Below are 21798 nucleotides of genomic sequence, written 5' to 3'. Positions count from 1 at the left end.
TCTTTGGAATTATCAACAGGATAAGCCAGTGTAACTGAGAAGCTTCCATATATCATACGTTGCTCTAGGTCAGCGGTTCCTAAACTCTTTCAAGTCATGAAACCCTTGAAGAGACATTTCTCCCCAAAGAACCCTAATTCTATTCTTGATTTTTGCTAAGTATTGTATATGTCTATCAGTCCTACTCAAAAATTGGTTGGGACATATTCAAATTAAATTTTTATTGCAGTGGTACACTAAATTTCAATAAGATCTTCTAGTCTAGCTCAGACAACATGTGATATATATTTGGATATATATACTTTGCACACACTCCATGTCCCTGCTAGTGTCTGGGAAATATCACTCCTGTGGTTTTATTTTAAAATGTATTTAAAATTTGATTTTAAAGATTTTTTGCAGAACCCCGATGATGCTTTTGCAGAACCTTAGAGTTCTGTGGAACACAGTTTGGGAACTGCTGCTCCAGGTAATTAATGGAATAGAGAAATTCATAGGTACAATTCTTTTGGAAAGGCATGACCTTTTAGAGATCAGAACATTTTGGAAAATCAGGAATCTCCATAACCGTTTGGAAACGTGACCCTTTTTGAGATTAATTGGCATTCACATTATTTGGAATAATCATAACTTTTTGTAAAGTATGATCTTCCTAAGAAGAGTTAAATATTCGCTTTGAGTGAATCTTCTCCTTGGTAAATATCCACTAGTATTCAAGTAAGGCAAATTAGGCTTCTCCGTTGTTAGACTGATATACCTGGTTATCTCTCTCTTCAGAGTGTTATTTCAGTTGCCCAAAAAAACTACTCTCCCATAAAATATATTGGCTCTTAAATCATTCTCTCAAGAGACCAAAAATAATTAATCTTTTTTAAAAGTGACATAGTTGATTTACTTACAAACTTCATATATTCAGCATACAGGTGCATTCCTTATTAGTTAATAGTTTAAACAGTAAGTTCTCTAAAGCATTCTGTTTTAGTCCCTGCTTTGTTGCATACAGACAAACACTCTCTTCAGTCTAATACATTATTGAACATTGACTTAATAAAGACTGACTACTAACTTTACACTAACACTGATATTTGCATACTGTACTGACTGACTCTAAACTGTACTGTTGCAAACTGGCTTTTAAAATTGAGTCTCAGCCTAAATAGTCCCAGATCAGGTCATATGGTCTGCAGTCCCTCCCACAATCTCAAACAACATAGAGTTAAGGGAAAACTGCATATTAAATCATATACATACAATATAGTAAGCAATCACAATTATATACACAACAAATAACTAGTATAGGAGGCTTGTAGAAGCTTGCTATTTCCAACAATTCCATGTCAATGTAATTTGTGTGTATTCCTAAATCCAGAGAATGCCGAACAGCACAGTTACTTCTAACTTTACTCTTTTTCCTTTGTCACTAGGATATAAAAAGTTCATATTTTTTCACTTATGTAATGCATGGGAGTTATTTTCATCTTCTGCTATAGCTAGTAATACTTTTGAGTTTCTTTTAAAATGCTTTTTAAAATACAGTCTTAGAGAGACATACTGAGTAGATTTGTTCCACTTTTTCTGTCATTCTCTGATGAATTCTAAAGGTTTTTCATTTTAAAAGACAGCATACAAAGGGATACTTGTAATGGTAATAGCAGAAAATTACTTTTTTATGACTTCAGAGAAAGGTTACATAGCAATCTGCTTTTAAAAATAACTTTGCACATTTTAAAGCAATTTAGTAAATTACAATCGTCATATCTGTGGTTTCTGGACGTTGTATGAAAAATGGGGGATAATGAATAAAGGAAGCATGAAATGACAAGATGGTGTATAAATGGGAGGTGGTTAACTTTGAAAACAAGCTGATGAATGGTGGAGAGGGTTTTTGTAAATTAGGAGAGAGAAAGAGTAGGCAGGAGCTGTTAGACCAGGAGACAGAGATGAGCATGCTGATCTCTGTGTACAAAAATTGCATATATTCTTATGGCCAACTAATGCTTTGTTTTGTATCTCCAAATATCACTAAATAGTAAATGGGTACATATAATTGTTTTAGCTTTGGTTGCTCACAAATGTGGAAGAGTGATGTTCATTCATTTAATATAAAATATTATTGAAACTTGAGATTACTGATTAAAGTTAACCTACTGCATATTGCATCTTGAGTGTATTTTGAAGATAGACAATAAGGATAATGGATCATATTTGTCTTTATTATATAAAACATTGATCTGATTTTAATCCCTCTATTAATAAGACTATCACTTTATTTATAATGCAAGAAATAAATTAAGGAAAGACACATAATATTCACTCAAGCAATTATATGTATTATATTTACTATTCGAACAAGCATTCCACAATTTTTAACTGAGCCTCTGGGTGTCGCTGTTCACCAATAAGGAAGAAAACTGCAAGGACAGACTTTCTAGAATAGAAAGAAAAATCAAAAGACAGGGCTGATCGAAACAGAATTGTGAATGATGCAGTGATCGCATTTACATAGAAAAGAACTCTCTATCGTGTTTTTCAAATTAGAAACAGGAGCAATAAATATAAAATACTCAGAACCAGCAATTATTGGAAGAGCTTTTGAATTGAAACCAGTGCCTTTTACCCGATATCAGAAGAATGGAAGAAAGTCAGAAACCATGGAGCTGTAAAAGAAGAATGCTTCAATGCTTTATCATCATGCTGTTTCTTTGGATTGCATCTTCTGGGCAGATCCACTATACTATTCCAGAAGAGATGCAGAGAGGCTCCTTTGTGGGAAATATTGCAAAGGACCTGGGAATGGATGGGAAGCAACTTTCAGATCATGGACTCCGCATTGTTACTAGTAAAGGTATGACTCAGTATTTTGCTTTGAATGTTAATAGTGGACATTTACAAATTTCTGAGAGAATAGATAGAGAGGAGATATGTGGAGAGATAGATAAATGTATACTAAAGTTGCAGGTTATTGCTGAAAGTAAATTAAAACTTTATGTTATTGAAGTGGAAATAACAGACATAAATGACAATGCTCCTCAGTTTCTATCAAAAGAATGGAAAATTGAAATTCCTGAGACAGCTACAATTCTAAATAAGTATCTTCTTCCCAAGGCTCAGGATCCAGATCTGACCATAAATTCTGTTCAGAACTATGAACTCACCAGCAATAACCAATTTTCTCTGGTAGTGCAAAAAGGAGAAAATGGTCCCAGACAGGTTGAACTGGTGTTGGTGGAACCATTAGATAGGGAAGAGCAGTCCATCCATGATCTAATCCTGATAGCTACTGATGGGGGTGATCCGATCAAGTCTGGCACATTGCAGATTCATATAATTGTTCTTGATGCAAATGATAATGCACCAGTTTTCAACCAAATGGTTTATGAAGTGAGTGTCAAGGAGAGCATACCAAAATGGTCCACTGTCACTACCATAAAGGCCACTGATCCAGATGAAGGAATCAACGGAGAAGTAAAATACTCCTTAACAGAATTAACAAAGAAGATATCTGAAATGATCCTGTTAAATTCCACAACGGGAGAAATCATAGTTGTGGGGAATCTTGACTATGAGAAATCATCTTTGTATGAATTTGAAGTGGAAGCTGTGGATGGAGGTGGCCTAAGAGACAGATCAAAGGTTTTGATATTTGTTACTGATGTTAATGACAATGTGCCAGAACTCATGATGACGTTAGCAATCCGTTCTATCCCTGAGAATTCACCAGTAGGAACTACAATTGCAATTTTAAATGCACAAGACAGAGATTCAGGAGTGAATGGGAAGGTTACATGTTCAGTTCCCAGCAACCTTCCATTTAATCTGAGGAGAACACAAGATGATTTTTACGCTTTGGTAACAGAGAAGAGCTTGGACAGAGAAGAAGTAGCAGTTTATAATATTACTATTATAGCAGTGGATGAAGGAACTCCAATACTCTCTACTTCTGAGGTTATTTCGCTGAAGGTGTCAGACACAAATGATAACCCTCCGCTATTTGTCAAATCCTCTTACACCTCTTATCTCCTAGAAAACAATCCAAGAGGAGCTTCCATCTTTTCTCTGAAAGCAAATGATCCAGACTGGGAAGAGAATGCCAGAATAACCTATTCAATTAATGAAGGCCAAATGGGGAAGTTTCTCTTCTCTTCCTACCTGTCTATCAATTCCGAAACTGGAGTTGTCTATGCCTTGAACTCCTTTGATTATGAAGAGATCCAGGAGATTCAGTTCCTGGTCAAGGCCCAGGATGGGGGCTCCCCACCACTCAGCTCCAATGTCCCAGTGACCCTCTTCATTCTGGATGAGAATGACAATGCTCCAGAAATCCTCTATCCCTCCCCTCCCACCGATGGCTCCACTGGGATAGAGCTGGCCCCTCGTTCCTCTGAGCCAGGTTACCTGGTCACTAAGGTGGTGGCAGTGGATGCAGATTCTGGCCAGAATGCCTGGCTCTCCTACCAGCTGACCAAGGCTACAGAGCCAGGACTCTTCACTCTGGGACTCCACACTGGAGAGATCAGGACATTCCGATTCCTTCTAGAGAAAGATGCCCTCAAACAAAGCCTAGTGGTTTTAGTGAAGGACAATGGGCAGCCCCCTCTCTCTGCCTCAGTCACAGTCACAGTGGTGCTGGCCAACAGTATCCCAGAAACTCTCTCCGACCTGAGCAGCATCTCAGCTCCTATAGATCCCCCTTCAGACCTTACCTTCTACCTGGTGGTTGCAGTGGCTTTTGTCTCCTGCATGTTCTTGACCTTCCTCTTTGTGTTACTGGTGATCAAGTTGTATAGATGGAGGAATTCACAGTTGACTCATTCAGGGAGCATTAACTTTGGTGGTGTTCCTGTCTCCCAGTTTGTTGGGGTTGATGGAGTCCGGGCCTTTCTTCAGTCTTATTGCCACGAGGTTTCTCTGACTACTGGCTCTAGGAAGAGTCAGTTTAATACTTCCAAAGCAAATCATTCAAACACTTTGACTCATCAGCAGAATTCTGAGGTGGAGGACCCTATCTTACCTAATGAAGATTCAGATTTGAACAATGGGGAACTAGTTATCATCCAGGTAAGCAAATCATTTCGGAGATACATCTTTCTTTCCCAAAATATATCAGTGTTAAAACAATACATAATGCGCATTCTCCTCTGCTATGGCACTTTTAAAACTCTGTTATTATTTCAACCATATTTTGTGTGCTTCCCCTCAAACATCAAACCACTAGCAAATCACCAATCACTTGAACACTGCTTATATTGTTTTTTTCGCTCATTTCAACAATAATGCTGAACAAGTATTCTTATCAGGTTTCCTCCTCCTTTATTGGAACCACACCCAATCATCATTTAGTGGTGCCAAAGGCAGAACATTTAGGAGTACTAATGGGCATTTTTATTTGCCTTGCACTTTAAACCTCTTTACCTTTCTGTCCTTTCCATTCTGCATCTACTTTTCCAGAAACCTTCTGCCCTATTCTAGTGCTACAGAAGGATATTCTGCATTGTTGCTATTTTGCTACGTCGCAGAGATAGTGGAGATGTTCCTTCTTCTGCTAAACAAGTAATGTGAATTGTGGGGAAAAGGAAACTAGAAAAAACAAATGAACGGAAATAAAATAAATTAGAGTTAATAGTAAGGAAATAAAATGGGATTGGAAAGGCTGAAAAAATAATAAAAACAAAAGGTATAAAAAGGAAAGGTACAATGAAAGGGAAAATCATGAAATGAATCTGAAAGTAAAGTAGTAATGAAATAAATGGAATCATAAAATTGGGCAGAACCATAAGGGACATGTAGTTCTGTCCTCTGCCATAGAGTAATATGAAATCACAGCACTTCTAAAAGACACTCATTTAGCCATGGAGTACTTCTGAGGCAGTTTGTTGAATAGCTTTTACAGTGCAAAGAGATTCCACCCAATATAAACATGGCGGAAACTGTTTTTCTGTTATTTGAATCCATTGGTTGGGAGTGTGGTGGAGTCCCCTCTAGAGGTTTTTAAATAAAGGTTGAATGGCAATGTGTTAGAGTGCTTTAATTATGTGTTCCTGCATTGCAGTGGATTGGACTGGATGGCTCAGGTGGTCTCTTCCAACTCTATGATTCCATGATTCTCTGTGTGCTGTTCATTGAAGGTTTCCATTCATTTTGTTAATTGTTGAGCACATTCACACAAATTTAGACAAAACTTTGAAATCAAAAATAGAAAACTCACCCTGTAAATAGAATAGGATAATTTGGAACTATAAAATCTAGGTGGAAGTTGAATTGAGCATATCACAATATAGATATAATTGAAAAGTAGCAGAAATAGTTTAGACCTGTTGGAACTCTAGACAAAAATGCTAGATAGAATTATGTTTCATTATTGTGAATGTAACTACACATTCTTGTAATGTGATTAAGAGAATGTGCATGGAAATTGACTTAGTTCTTCTCTTATTTTTTTTACAAATATTAAGAAGAATGATACAGTTCATAGAAGAGTTTGTACTTTATCAAAACAAATCAGAATGAAAACCTAATAATAAGCTGTAAACAATTGATATGTTGTATTCCTAATTCCCAATAGTTATCAAATATAAATATAGTTTATATAATTAGTGTCAGTGAGTGCCCTGATAACCCTTTCCAAACAAAACAAGTTACCTATTTAGTGGTAAATCTGTATGTTTCTTATTACATAGTGTCAGCAGCAACACTATAGAAATATTGTGTTCTTTAATCCCAAGAAGCTCAACAAGAATTAAATTAGTAATATCTCCATGATTTCATTGGGGTGTGGAGATGAAAAGAATTATTACATAATAATCTTAAATGTTCAAAACCACATTTCTCAATTGTTAGGAAACCCTGACAAGAAAATCCTGGACTGAGGGGGAACATTTGAAGTTTGCAACTTACTTAGTGATCCACAGTTTGAACATGCACAAAATTTGCACATGTTTTACACAAGAAAGATAATTTTCTGTGCAAAAATAATGTTTCTGTACAAAAGTATTATTTTCTGTGCAGAAAATATTGTTTTCTGTGCAAAAAAATCCCCACCAACAGCACTTATGTGAAGCAATCAGCACTCTCTGCACAGACAGAAATTTCTCTTCACAGAAATGTATGATCTTTCCATCATAATGTAAGTTACCATAACTCGACAGGCAACTTGACATAACACATGCACATTTTAAGGAATTTATAGAACAGTATATATCAAATAATATTTGAGTGAATACTGTTTGGTACATTGTTTAGTCATGGATATATGATTTGTTCTTTGATTCTACTAGACGATAGGGGGGGAAGGGGGGGATTCACTCAGGACTACAATTTTGAGAATAACCCATTTTGGTTCTCCAGTATGTAGGTAATCTTCCTTGTACAATAGACACTGTTAACTTGAAGTGAAGCATCAAGCAACCAGTAAAAATGGAAGAAATATTACTTTAAATAAAAATGAAATCACATTTAGTGGAAATGTAAAACTGTGTTACATTAATTTAAGTTTGTCTTTATTTGTATCCGTTTACTTTTAATTACTATTTCAATATTAATATGAAGTCAGTACAGATTTTTGGTATGTTATAGTATGGAATATAGTGTAGTATTAGTTAGGCCTATTTTTAATATTAACTCTCAAGCAATTAGAAAATAAATTTATCCTTCATCTACTAAGCCACATGGGTGCTGGTTAACCAAGGGACTTCTACTGTATTTGGCTAGCAGGTTGCTGTGTAAGGTGAAAGTTCTGGAGAGCCCGAAGAAAGGAGATTGTGTCTGAGTGCAGTTGAGCTGGAATACTCTGCATCCTGGAATCTATTGCATGACAGCTAGTGATCAGCAAACATGTAGATATATCGCTCTCAAGGTGAATGCATAGGAAGAGTCTTGCAATGAGTCTTGCAATGGTTTATTTGTTCATGGATAGATCTTATGGAGATGGAACGGGGTAGGGAAGGAAGCACTTTCTAGTAAAAAGTTATCCCTCCCTCTAAATGAATTAAGGATGCCATTTGATGTACTCTTTCCATACACAAGTAGCCCTTAAGAAAGTCTGAGTGAATGAGTCATCTCCATGCCAATATTCAAGATGTAGATGACATTTCCCTTTGCTGAGCTGATGGTGTTTTATTGTAGATCATTAAGAATTATGACTTTGCAGTGGATTTCTGAATTAGACCTCCTAACAGCAGGATTTGAGACAATTCACTTTTGTATATGGAATCCAGACGTATAAGCCTGCTCTTCATTCAAAACAAGAATGGTGGAATTTCGCATGGTGGTGATGGTGTGGGGGGGAAACTTTGCTGCAGTTACAATGTGATACTATTTACAAACTTTTAGGATAAACTGGGACAGTTTCAGAAATAGGCCCAAAGGAGAGAGAACTTGAGTCCGCTGAGAGCTGTATGAAACATATTTTTGTGGTGGTGAAATTCTTCACATTTGTTGTTCAAATGCTGCACGTACACAGATAAGACAGATTAAAGGGTATTCATCTAAACTGTATATGTTGTTGTGCTATTCCTCAAGCACTGAAGGATCTCATCATGAAAAAATGCACAACTGTGACTCCTTGTGGAGGGCCCTGTAGGTTAAAACTGATGTGTGAAAAGAAAAAGTGCAATGAGGAATGAAAGTTTGAAATTACAAAATAAGGTGTGGTAAATGGAGGTGATTAATGATGAGAAGAAGGATTTGATGCATGGGTAAATGGAAGGCAGGGTCTTTGAAAACTCAGAGAAAGTGTAGACAACATGCCTATTAGGCAAGCAAACAAAGTTGAGCATACTTTCATATATCCAAATTCCATGTATTCCTAGACCCAACCAATGCTTTGTTCGTGTCTCTGGATATTATTAAATATTAAACACAAACCTTGTCATCATGTTTATATCACCAGTCTTATCTGTGTTCAAATGAGAAGAGCGATCTTCATTCATTTGATATATAATATTTTTTCAACATGAGACTACCCATGAAAAAAATAGTTAAAACTATTGCGCCCTTAAAGTATGTCTCCTGAGAAAGAACAATGATATTAGATCATACTTATCCTTCTTTTTTAAACAAGACATTAATCAAAATGGTTATGATTCTGGAAGAAATAATTTGAAGAAAGAAACAGTATTCCAATGAGTCTTCCATAGTTTTGAGTTGAGCCTCTGGGTGTCGCTGTTGACTAACAAGGAAGAAAATTGCAAGAGAAAATACTGTAGAATTCAAAAGCACACAGAAAAGACTAAGAGACCGGCTGGCTAAAACAGTATACGTTTAGAAGCAGCAGTGCATTTTACATAGAAACAGACTATGGAATATCTCAAACTAAACACTGGAGCAACAGAAGGGAACACTGGAGACCAATAACAATTAAGAGAAGAGGTTTTTAATTGGAAGGAAGGTTCCTATTACTAAAAATGGAAGAATGGAGTTGCAAAAGAAGGATCCAGCAATACCTTATTATTATGGTGATTTCTTGGAAGACAGTTTCTGGTCAGATTCGCTATTCCATTCCTGAAGAGATGCAGAAAGGTTCCTTTGTTGGGAATATTGCAAAAGACCTGGGAGTGAATGGAAAACAACTTTCAGATCATGGACTTCGCATTGTTACTAGTAAAGGTATGACTCAATATTTTGGTTTGAATGTCAATAATGGGCACCTGCAAATTTCTGAAAGAATAGACAGAGAAAAAATCTGCGGAGAGGCAGAAAAATGCATGCTAAAGTTTCAAGTACTCGTTGAAAATAAATTAAAACTTTATAGTGTTGAAGTGGAGATCACAGACATCAATGATAATTCTCCTCAATTTCTATCAAAAGAATGGAAAATTGAAATTCCCGAGACAGCTACACCCACAGACCGATTTACTCTTCCCAAAGCTCGAGATCCAGATCTAGGAATAAATTCTATTCAGAATTATGAACTCACAGGCAGTAATCATTTTTCTTTGGAGATACAAAGAGGAGAAAATGGTGCCAGACAGGCTGAACTGGTGTTAGATCAACCCCTAGACAGAGAGGAGCAACCAATTTATAATCTTATTCTGACTGCTGCTGATGGGGGTAATCCAATAAAGTCTGCCATGATAGAAATCTACATTGTTATTCTCGATACAAATGACAATGGACCGCTTTTCAGCCAATCAATTTATGAAGTGACTGTCAAGGAGAACATTCCCAAATGGTCTACTGTAGCTACAGTAAGGGCCACTGATCTTGATGAAGGTATCAATGGAGAAGTAAAATACTTTTTTGAAGACATTACAAAGAGGATATCCCAAATGTTCCTTTTAAATTCCACAACAGGAGAAATAATCCTTGTAAGAAACCTTGACTATGAAGAATCATCCTGGTATGAATTTGAGGTGCAGGCCATGGATGGAGGTGGCCTAAGAAATAGGTCAAAAGTTTTGGTTTATGTTATGGATATAAATGACAATCCACCTGACTTAGTGATTACCTTTTCAATAACTTATGTTGCTGAAAATACACCCACAGGAACAACAGTTGCCATTTTGAATGCACAGGACAGAGATTCAGGGGTGAATGGGCAGGTTATGTGTTCAATTCCCAGCAACCTCCCATTTAAGCTGAAGAAAATGCAAGATGATTTTTACACTTTAGTGACAGAAAAAAGCTTGGATAGGGAAGAAGTGGCAGTTTACAATATTACAATTACAGCAGTTGATGAAGGGACTCCAGCACTCTCTACCTCTGAGATTATGTCGCTGAAAGTGTTAGACATAAATGATAACCCTCCAATATTTGTTAAATCCTCTTACACCTCTTATCTCTTAGAAAATAATCCAAGAGGAGCTTCTGTATTTTGCCTGAAAGCAAATGATGCAGACTGGGAAGAAAATGGCAGAATAACATATTATGTCATTGAAAGTCAAATAAGAGAGTCTCTCCTCTCGTCCTACCTGTCCATTAACTCAGAGACTGGGGTTGTATATGCCTTGAACTCCTTTGATTATGAAGAGATCCAGGAGATTAAGTTTCTGGTAAAAGCTCAAGATGGGGGCTCCCCACCACTCAGCTCCAATGTCTCTGTGACCCTCTTCATTCTGGATGAGAATGACAATGCTCCAGTAATTCTCTACCCCTCCCTTCCCACTGATGGCTCCACTGGGATAGAGATGGCCCCTCGTTCCTCTGAGCCAGATTACCTGGTCACTAAGGTGGTGGCAGTGGATGCGGATTCTGGCCAGAATGCCTGGCTCTCCTACCAGCTGACCAAGGCCACAGAGCCAGGTCTCTTCACTTTGGGACTCCACACTGGAGAGATCAGGACATCCCGATTTCTTCTGGATAAAGATGCTCTCAAACAAAGCCTAGTGGTTTTGGTGAAGGACAATGGGCAGCCCCCTCTCTCTGCCTCAGTCACAGTCACAGTGGTGCTGGCTGACAGTATCCCTGAAATGCTCTCCGATCTGAGTAGCATCTCAGCTCCTATAGATCCCCCTTCAGATCTCACCTCCTACTTGGTGATTGCAGTAGCTTTTATCTCCTGCCTATTTTTGACCTTCCTCCTTGTGCTATTGGCCATCAAGTTGCACAGATGGAGAATTTCTCAGTTATTAGAGCCTGGAAATATTAACTATGCTGGTGCTCCTGTCTCACAGTTTGTGGGTATTGACGGAGTTCGAGCTTTCCTTCAGTCCTATTGCCATGAGGTTTCTATGACTGCAGGCTCTAGGAAGAGCCAGTGTAATCATTTCAATGGAAATTACTCAGATACTATGAGCAATGAACAGACCTGTGGTGGGAAAGATCCAATACTATCTGGTGAAGATCTTAATTTGATTAATAGTGATTCTGTTGAAGTCCAGGTGAGTGAACAATTTTAGATTTGTCAGTTTAAAAATGCTTGCATTGATATAAAATGAAATGTGATATACCTCAATTTTTGTGAATTGTTTTCCTCACTATTATGTTATTACATAGGACACATACCGTAATTTTATTCTCTTCCCTTTTTCTCCTTTGTTTCCTTTCTATTTTGATATGTGGAATGGGACTCATATCATATAGACTCAAAATATATCAATTTACAGATGCCATATTTTTAAAAATATTTTATTTCATTATATATTTAAGAGCAAAGAAAAATTGCATATATCCTGTACAATAGTTCAATAGTGTGCAAGTATTTCATTACAACATTATCACAATTGGTTTGGTAGTAAAAGGCTCTTTTACACTAACACCAGTGTCAGTTTGGAGATGGTTGGGAGACATTCATTTCACTATGCGGATAATTAGATTGATAAATATGGAACATGTTTGTGGACAAAAAGAAGATTACAATTACATTTAGGCTGTGTCCTATAAGTGTCTGTGGAATCTTGTAAATCCATATATGGGAGAAATAAGATAGGCATTGCTTTGTCAAATCAAAGTTCCAACATGTTGTTTCCAATGGTAGCCAAGTACTAGTAGTAGATGAGGTGCCTCCAGAATCTGAAGGGAGCGAACAGAGCAGCAGCACATTTCAGAACTGAACATATGAGTTTTTAGATGGCAAGAGAATACCCCTCTACACCTTGTCCAAAAAGTGTTGCATAGTCAGCAGTTATGTGTATGAAAGGGTGCATCTACAATGGAGAATTAATATGGTATGACTTAATAGTATGGAATCCTGGGAGTTCTGCTTTTACAAGGTCTGCCAAATAGTGCTTATGCCTCACTAAGCTAAAATTACCAGGATTCCATAGAATTGAATTTTGGCAGTCAAAGTGTCAAACTGCATTAATTCTCCAGTGTAGGTGCATCCTTTCATGCACATAACACATTAATAATTCTTAAGGGCCGGACAGTAAATCATCCCAAAGACCAGCATATAATCTTACAGGGAAATATAATTGATTGTTACTATTTATGAATAAAACAAATGGTTACCATATAATATAATGTCAAGTATCTTTGATTATTATGAAGATTTCAACTCTGACAGCTAATTTGCTTCAGTTTCACAAGAAAATATTTTTTGACTGACTTCTAGTTCTGTATAGTCAATCTGCAAGATCCATGGAGTCTATCAAAGATTCATTCAATAAACTTCATTTGCACCCTAATAAATGGATCATAGATGTGTATCAAGGAATGTTTTTATTACTTGATTAATAGTTTGTTTCTGAGGAGATGTCAAACAAAAATGTGTTCATAGATTGACAAAACTCACCATAAATGATAATAGAAATTAATTTCACCCCTACTACGCCAGCATTTTTGATGCCCATTTATTTTTTAGTGAATTATGAACTATGTAGAATGTTTTTTTAAACCCTAGCTCAAATCATATTTGTTATTGCTTCAACCGTTTTTCCTCAATCACAAATCATTCTCTTATGTCTTTATTCAACCCTTAACTGTAAGAAGATGAGCCTATTACTTTTTGAAGGCACAAAAATACTTTAAAGTTATGCAAATGGTATCTGGTATAGGCCTTGACGTTATGGAAGTAAATTAGGTTCCCTGCCTTAATTTAAACCTGTACTGTAATAGTTTCTGTTATTGAGTTTATCTTTCAGTTGCTTCTCTGATTTTGTCAGATTACTTTCAATAGATCTTTCAGGAGGAGTACATTGCATTCTCTCCTATATATATCTTGATTCATTTCAATAGTGTGCATAAATAGTGGATATTCAAAGAATAGCAGTAGTGGAGAAGGTCTAAGAATCAGGTTATCAAATGTTAAGACCTTGCATATGGAAAAAATAACAAACCATAGTTTTATCTGGCCTCACAACTTTCAAACTCCAGGGGTGGTGACAAGTTTTTGGCAATTCTGCCACACAGCTCGACAGTTGCCATCACACCCTGAAGTACTTCTGGGGCGACTCCATGGCTGAACTGGGAAAAAAACCCTGCCACCACCAAATAATTGCTGGTGGCAGACAACGGGAGGCTCCCTGTCTTTCCATAAGGCTCCCTGTGTGAAGAGGTAGAGGAGGAGCCAGAACAATGCAGCGTGAGAGGCGAGAGGTTCCCAAGCCCCTGGGCAGGCACCGCTGGGATCACCGGGATCCACGTGTAAAGAGGCCCTAACCATCAAAGATTAAATTCAGTCCAGTTGGTAATCCTCTGTTTAACTAACTTCAATGGGTGAACTGATGGAACAGATTTTGTGAACATTGCCAGGAATTGTTGTTGTTGTTCATTCACTCAGTCATTTCCAACTCTTCGTGATCTCATGGACCAGTCCATGCCAGAGCTCCCTTTTGGCCATCGCCACCCCCAGTTCCTTCAAGGTCAAGCCAGTCACTTCAAGGATACCATCCATCCATCTTGCCCTTGGTCAGCCTCTCTTCCTTTTTCCTTCCATTTTCCCCAGCATTATGATCTTTTCCAAGCTGTCCTATCTTCTCATTATGTGGCCAAAGTACTTCATCTTTGCCTCTAATATCCTTCCCTACAGTGAACAGCCGGGCATTATTTCCTGGATAGTGGACTGGTTAGATCTTCTTGCAGTCCAAGACACTCTCAGGATTTTCCTCCAGCACCAAAGTTCAAAAGCATCTATCTTCCTTCGTTCAGCCTTCCTTATGGTCCATCTCTCGCATCCATAAGTTACTATGGGGAATACCATAGCTTTAACTATGCGGACCTTTGTTGTCAGTGTGATGTCTCTGCTTTTCACTATTTTACTGAGGTTGACCATTCATTGCTCTCCTCCCAAGAAGTAAACGTCTTTTGATTTCCTGGCATCTGCAGTGATCTTAGTGCCTAGAAATATAAAGTCTGTCACTGCCTCCACATTTTCTCCCTTTATTTGCCAGTTATCAATCAGTCTGGTTGCCATAATCTTGGTTTTCTTTATGTTTTACTGCAACCCAGCTTTTGCACTTTCTTCGTTCACCTTGGTGATAATGCGCCTCAGCTCCTCCCCACTTTCAGCCATCAGAGTGGTATCATCTGCATACCTAAGGTTGTTAATGTTTCTTCCAGCAATTTTAACTCCAGCCTTGGATTTGTCAAGCCCTGCACATCTCATGATGTGTTCTGCATACAAGTTGAATAGGTAGGGTGAAAGTATACAGCCCTGCCATACTCCTTTCCCAATCTTGAATTGCCAGGAATTACTACACCCCAAAATGTAATAAATAATAATGTGAAAAGATTGTTGAGTAGTTTTACAGCTCTTTTTCTTCAATCTGCACATACTCTATTGCTAGAATTATTGATTAGATTCATGCAGAACTGAAAATTATGAATCGCCCAATGCTTTATTGCCTTGAAAGATATTCAGTGACTCTTCTCTACCACATAATATTGATGGCTATGGGCTATTACAAATAAATCTTCACTGCTATATAAATACATCAAAGACAGCAAAAGAAAAAATATGTATAGAAAGAAAATGATAAAAGATTGCCTTTAAGCTGGGTTTTTAAAAAACCATTACATGGCTAGTATTTTAAAATCATAGGCAGAAAAATTGAAAAGGGGAACATCTGGAAATAAATACTGAAAGTCACAAGGAAAAAAGTATAAGAGCTTGTTTTGTAGCTCAGAAACAGACATGTCACACAAATAGCATGAAAGCAAATACTGAAAAAATGGTTATAGATAGTAAATGTCATATTTGCACAGTAAAACAGGAAACTGTTGACCATCTTATTATTTCATGCAGCCAGACAATAAAGATGTAAGAGTATAAGAAACATTATAATATATTGAAACCTAATTTAGTTACCTTCAAAGAATGGCTGGGAACATAAGTACTTGAAAATGTTGAAATAAAAATCTTATGGGATTCTAAAATTCAAACTGATAAATAATAAGTCTAAAATGCCAGACCTGAATGTGGTTGAGGAGAAAACATTTGGACAAAGGAAGGGAGAAAATTATGAAACACTGAGAATTACAAATTCCGAGCCATCATCTCCAGAAAAAGAAAACTATGGCAATTCTAGTGGTGATGGGTGCTCTGTGAGCAATTCCAAACAGGTTAAACAACATCAGAATGAAATGACCATAGGTAGGATCAGGATAGCACATCTATAAGAAGTAATATTACTTGGAACATGTCACATTATCTGATAATACCCAATTCATTTCTAAATTATTGCATGGAATCTCAATCATTAATTGTCCAAAGCTCCACTGTGTAACATATGGCAGTGAAACTAAGCTACTAATAAATGTTCAGATGTCTTTACATTCATTGGGATTAATCAGACATTCCAGAATGGAAACCTGCAGTGAAGTGGGATTGTGCCCACAGATTCTGTTAACTCAGTCTACACACAAGTATGACTATATCCCATCAACCCACTGTGTTACAATAGGCATGTGAATGTCAATAATGAATACATATCAAGTTGAGAACTGTCAAGATCACTCCATCCTTTATTAGCAGAGCTGCATTGGCTCTTGAATCAGTCTTCCACATGCCCTTCATAGTCCCACCTTCCTGCCCTAATCCCATTCCCTACCCACAACAACCCTTGTGGCTTGTTTAATTGTTTAGTGATTGCGCAGTGTCGGCATTATAAAACAATAAAACAGATTGGTAAAGAAATAAATATTTTAAAAGATAAACAATTACTTTAGGAATAGTGATGGAGTGGAGAGGGGGAGAGAAGGAGTCCATCCAGTAATGTCACATGACAAACATCATATTGGCACAGGAGCATAAAGGTCCCATCACGCTAAGGGAAATAATGGAATAAGGTGGTCTGGGGAGTTTCTGACAGGTTTTTACTCTTCAGTTATAAAAGATGGGGGAGGTAAACCAATAGCAGTATGTACACTCCAACACGTGATAGTTATATCAATGGTTCATCTGCAATGCCGATTTGCCTGCCTTATGTGATAAAGTCCATAATGCAACTTACCTGTAAATCTATGGGTGTACAAATTTTATGTGTGAAGATTCTTGATATACATAATGTTCTGAATTAAGCAGCAAGTAACTTTTTAAGCTGAGATCCATACTTTTTGTTGAATAACTAAGCTTTATTATTTTCTTGCATTGCATATGAAGACCTACTAAAGCCTACTACAATTCTTGTTTGAAGTGAGAGTTGAATAAGGAATTATTGGTGTCGAGCTTGATTTCTTTGCTGCAATGTGGCGCTAACAAATTACCTTGAAAAAGTATTTCTAAGAAGTGCCTTTGAGTTTTTCCCTGCTGTCTACATCACATATCTGCAGGAAGGATATATCAAATGTGTGTGTGTGTGTACACACACCTGTAGATAGATAAACAGACAGGCCAATGTCCCACCTTTAGCCTTATGTTTCAAAAACATTAAAGTTTCCCCCATTGCTCGGTGGGGGGAAGACCACAGGAGTATGTAAAAATATCATTCTGTCCTTGATTAATTAAATTTTGTATAAAATTCCTACTTAAAGATTGGGGGATATCAACAGGAAAATATGAAAACATCTCTGCTGATGCTGTTTAGATTTTTGAATTTTTAGATCTATTAATTTAATTCTGTTTCTTGGCTAAGAAGACATAGCTGCTCTGCTTGTTGGTTTAAATGGAAACATTTAAGTAGAAAGCTAGACAGTAAATATGATCTGAGAGAAGAGAAGAAAAGCTGTGATCTTGGAAAGCGAGGAGAGATAGCGGAAATGGGTCCAGAGGAAAAGATAAGAATACAGAGCTGCTTTGAGAAGCAAATTCCTATTATAATGAATCTCATGCAGTTAGAAGCTGAGAGGGAGTGCTAGCTAACACATAGAGTACGCAAACACATAGCTGGTGCAATTTGTGCAACTAATTATGCCATTCATTATGAAAAAAATAGAGACCAATAGTATCATGTGGTAGCCATGTTGCAAAGAAAGGGATTGGTTGTGGAGGGAAAGGGTATGGAATATGGAGCAAGGAAATGGTTTGGTAAATGTTTAATGGTAAACCTTGAGAAGAAGGAAGTGGATGCATGGGGACTGACTTCCATGAATTAAAATTCAATGCATTGCAATAACCAACAAATGCTTTGCTTCATGTATCTAAACAGTATTAAAAATTAAATCACCCTGAACAAAAAATGATTTTTTATTTTTACCAGTCTAGTAACAAGAAAAGAAAGTAAACCTCAAATAAGCAAATCAATTTTCTGATGCTATTTCATTTTGGATTGAGCCTCTGGGTGTCACTGTTCACCAACAACGAAGAAAGCAGTGAGCTACTCAATCCATACCTCCTGTTACAAGCGCAGAAAAAATGAGACCAGGACAGTAAAGCATTTGTAAGCACACTGACTGTGTGATATTTTGATCTATAACTGAGAGCAACAACAAAAAAAAGAAACAAAAGCAAATAATAATTGCTAGTTTTTAGCTGCTGGATAAGACTACTGCTTATCCTACTGTACAAAAAATGGAAGAAATCAAAGATCTGTGGAGCTGCAAAAAAGGAATTCTGCAATGGCTTGTCATGTTGTCACTTTGGAAGGCAGTTTCTGGGCAGATCCACTACACCATTCCAGAAGAAATGCCAAAAGGCTCTTTTGTGGGGAATATTGCAAAGGACCTAGGAGTGAATGGAAAGCAGCTTTCAGACCATGGACTCCGCATTGTTACTAGTAAAGGTATGATTCAATATTTTGCTTTGAATAGTAACAGTGGGCACTTACAAATTTCTGAGAGAACAGACAGAGAAAGCATATGTGGAGAAACAGAGAAATGCATGCTAAAGTTCCAAGTTCTTATGGAAAGTAAATTGAAACTGTACAATATTGAAGTGGAAATTACAGACATCAATGACAATGCTCCACAATTTCTTTCAAAAGAATGGAAAATTGAAATTCCTGAGACAGCTACACCTACAGACCGATTTCTCCTTCTCAAAGCTCAGGATCCAGATCTGGGCATAAATTCTGTTCAAGATTATGAACTCACAGGCAGTAATCATTTTTCTCTGGAAGTACAAAGAGGGGGAAATGGTGCCAGACAGGCTGAACTGGTGTTGGAAAAACCTCTAGACAGAGAAGAGCAATCGGCCTATGATCTAATCCTGACAGCTACGGATGGGGGGGATCCAGTCAAGTCTGGCACATTGCAAATCCACATCATTGTCCTTGATGCAAATGACAACGTGCCAGTTTTTACCCAATCAGTTTATGAAATTATTGTCAAGGAGAATATTCCCAAAGGATCCACTGTGGGTATAATAAAGGCCACTGATCTGGATGAAGGTATCAATGGAGAAGTCAAATACTTTTTTGAAGATACCAAAAAGAAAATATCCCAAAAGTTCAATTTAAATTCCACAACAGGAAAAATAATCCTTTTGGGAAACCTTGACTATGAGGAAACATCTTTCTATGAATTTGAGGTGCAAGCCATGGATGGAAGTGGCTTAAGAAATAGGTCAAAAGTTTTGATCAATGTTACAGACCTAAATGACAATGCGCCAGAGCTAACAATCACCTTTGCAATCAGTTCTGTCCCTGAGAACTCACCAACAGGAACCACTATTGCCATTCTGAATATACAAGACAGGGACTCAGGAGTAAACGGGAAAGTAACATGTTCAATTCCCAGCAATCTTCCATTTCTGCTGAAGAAAACACAAGATAATTATTATATTTTAGTAACTGAGAGACATCTTGACAGGGAAGAAGTGGGAGTTTATAATATTACCATTAAAGCCATTGATGAAGGGACTCCGGCACTCTCTACCACAGAAATTATTTCACTGAAGGTGTTAGACACAAATGACAACCCTCCGCTATTTGTCAAATCCTCTTACACCTCCTATCTCTTAGAAAACAATCCAAGAGGGGCTTCCATCTTTTCCCTAAAAGCAAATGATCCAGATTGGGAAGAGAATGCCAGAATAACGTATTCAATGATAGAAAGTCTAATAAGAGAATCTCTCCTTTCTTCCTACCTGTCCATTAACTCTGAGACTGGAGTTGTGTATGCCTTGAACTCCTTTGATTATGAAGAGATCCAGGAGATTAAGTTCCTGGTAAAGGCCCAGGATGGGGGCTCTCCACCACTCAGCTCCAATGTCTCAGTGACCCTCTTCATTCTGGATGAGAATGACAATGCTCCAGAAATTCTCTACCCTTCTCCTCCCACCGATGGATCCACTGGGATAGAGCTGGCCCCTCGTTCCTCTGAGCCAGGTTACCTGGTCACTAAGGTGGTGGCAGTGGATGCAGATTCTGGCCAGAATGCCTGGCTCTCCTACCAGCTGACCAAGGCCACAGAGCCAGGACTCTTCACTCTGGGACTTCACACTGGAGAGATCAGGACATCCCGATTCCTTCTGGAGAAAGATGCCCTCAAACAAAGCCTAGTGGTTTTGGTGAAAGACAATGGGCAACCCTCTCTCTCCACCTCAGTCACAGTCACAGTGGTTCTGGCCAACAGTATCCCAGAAACTCTTTCAGATCTGAGCAGCATCTCAGCGCCTATAGATCCACCTTCAGATTTTACCTACTACTTGGTGCTTGCAGTAGCTTTTGTTTCTTGCTTATTTTTGACCTTTCTGCTTGTATTACTGGCCATCAAGTTGCATAAATGGAGAAATTCACAAATGTCTCATTCAGGGAGCATTAACTTTGGTGGTGTTCCTGTCTCCCAGTTTGTGGGGATTGATGGAGTTCGGGCCTTTCTTCAGTCTTATTGCCACGAGGTTTCTTTGACTTCAGGCTCTCGGAAAAGCCAGCTTTTTTTTCCAATCGGAAGCTGCACAAATACTTTGACACCACAGCAGGCTCCCAGTAAACCAGATCCTTTGTTAATAACAGATGAGTCAAATAATATTCAGGAGAATGCAGCTGTTAATCAGGTAAGAACATATGTTTCCATTTTATTTCAATGCTAGTAAGGATAATGTCTTTATGTAAGGAGAAGAATTCTAGTCTGCACTTCCCCAAACATCTCTGTGCCTTTTAAAAATTCTGAGTAGGCCACATTCATATACTTGATATATGTAAGCAGTCATCTGCATGAATATTGGCTACATGCACAGTCATTACCCTTGCGAGAATTCAAAAACATCTATACACTTTTTAGCAGTGAGAGAAGTTAGATTATCCACACAAATTGTTTTAACAAAGCCTACAGACATGTATGCCTTCATCAGGTCAAGTCACAGTGTCGCAACAATTATTTTAATGTATATAATTAATATGTACCGAGTTGACAACTTTCAGTATTGCACCTCTCTTCATTAACAGAGATGTTCTGATTTTCTAATTTGTGGTCCTACATTCAGTTTTCTGCACAGTCTGCCTATCCCACCTTTGTGTTCTATTCCTTATCTAGTTTTCCTAGCGGTTCATTTTTTCAATTATTGGTCATATTGCACAATTTCAGCATTATAAAAATAAAATAGGCAAAGTATATACATTCTCCTTGGGAATAGCGACAGGGATTGGGGGACAAGGTAGTGAATGGGAACAGAACAGGGAGCCATTAACAGATTTTTCCTTTCAGTTAAATGGGATAAAGGAATCACCAGACTCCAGGGGGAGGGCAAACCAGTAGCAGGATGCATACTGGTCATAGGATCACTACAGTAATCAAAGATGATGGTTCAACCACAGTGCTGGTTTGCCTGCTTTGTATGATAAAGTGCATAGTGTGACTTATCTGTAGAATCTACAGGTGTACAAATTATATGTACATAGATTCTTGACACACATATTGTCTAGATGTAGCAGAGCAATAAGTAACTTTTCAAACTCTGATCCAAACTAAGCCTTGTTATTTTCTTGGGTTCCATAAGAAGACTTGTATCAAAGCCAGCCCACTATATTTCGTATTTGAATAAGGAATGTTTGAATTAGGTAAGGAATTCTGGTTCCCCCCCCCCCCCCTCGGTCCATATTACTTGCT

General features: G+C 37.7%; 1 protein-coding gene across 13 annotated transcripts in view; it reads left to right on the top strand.

The window, feature by feature from the left end:
* The window catches only part of LOC100562425 (protocadherin gamma-B4), a 378208-nt gene that overhangs the window by 70746 nt on the left and 285664 nt on the right, over window positions 1–21798 (top strand). Inside the window, exon 1 of one of the 13 annotated variants that reach the window (XM_062979464.1) lies at window positions 2284–5058. The exons of 10 other annotated variants lie outside the window; for them this stretch is intronic. In XM_062979464.1, coding sequence (XP_062835534.1) covers window positions 2632–5058 — 2427 coding nt within the window. In that variant the 5' untranslated portion in view covers window positions 2284–2631. Of the gene's footprint in view, window positions 1–2283; window positions 5059–9038; window positions 11817–17180; window positions 20747–21798 lie in introns of those variants that run through there. 2 more of the 13 variants (XM_062979490.1, XM_062979473.1) reach the window with 2 other exon arrangements.

This window comes from Anolis carolinensis, chromosome 4, assembly GCF_035594765.1.
Source record: "Anolis carolinensis isolate JA03-04 chromosome 4, rAnoCar3.1.pri, whole genome shotgun sequence".
Lineage (NCBI taxonomy): Eukaryota > Metazoa > Chordata > Lepidosauria > Squamata > Dactyloidae > Anolis > Anolis carolinensis.
This window is presented reverse-complemented; position numbering and strand designations above follow the sequence as displayed.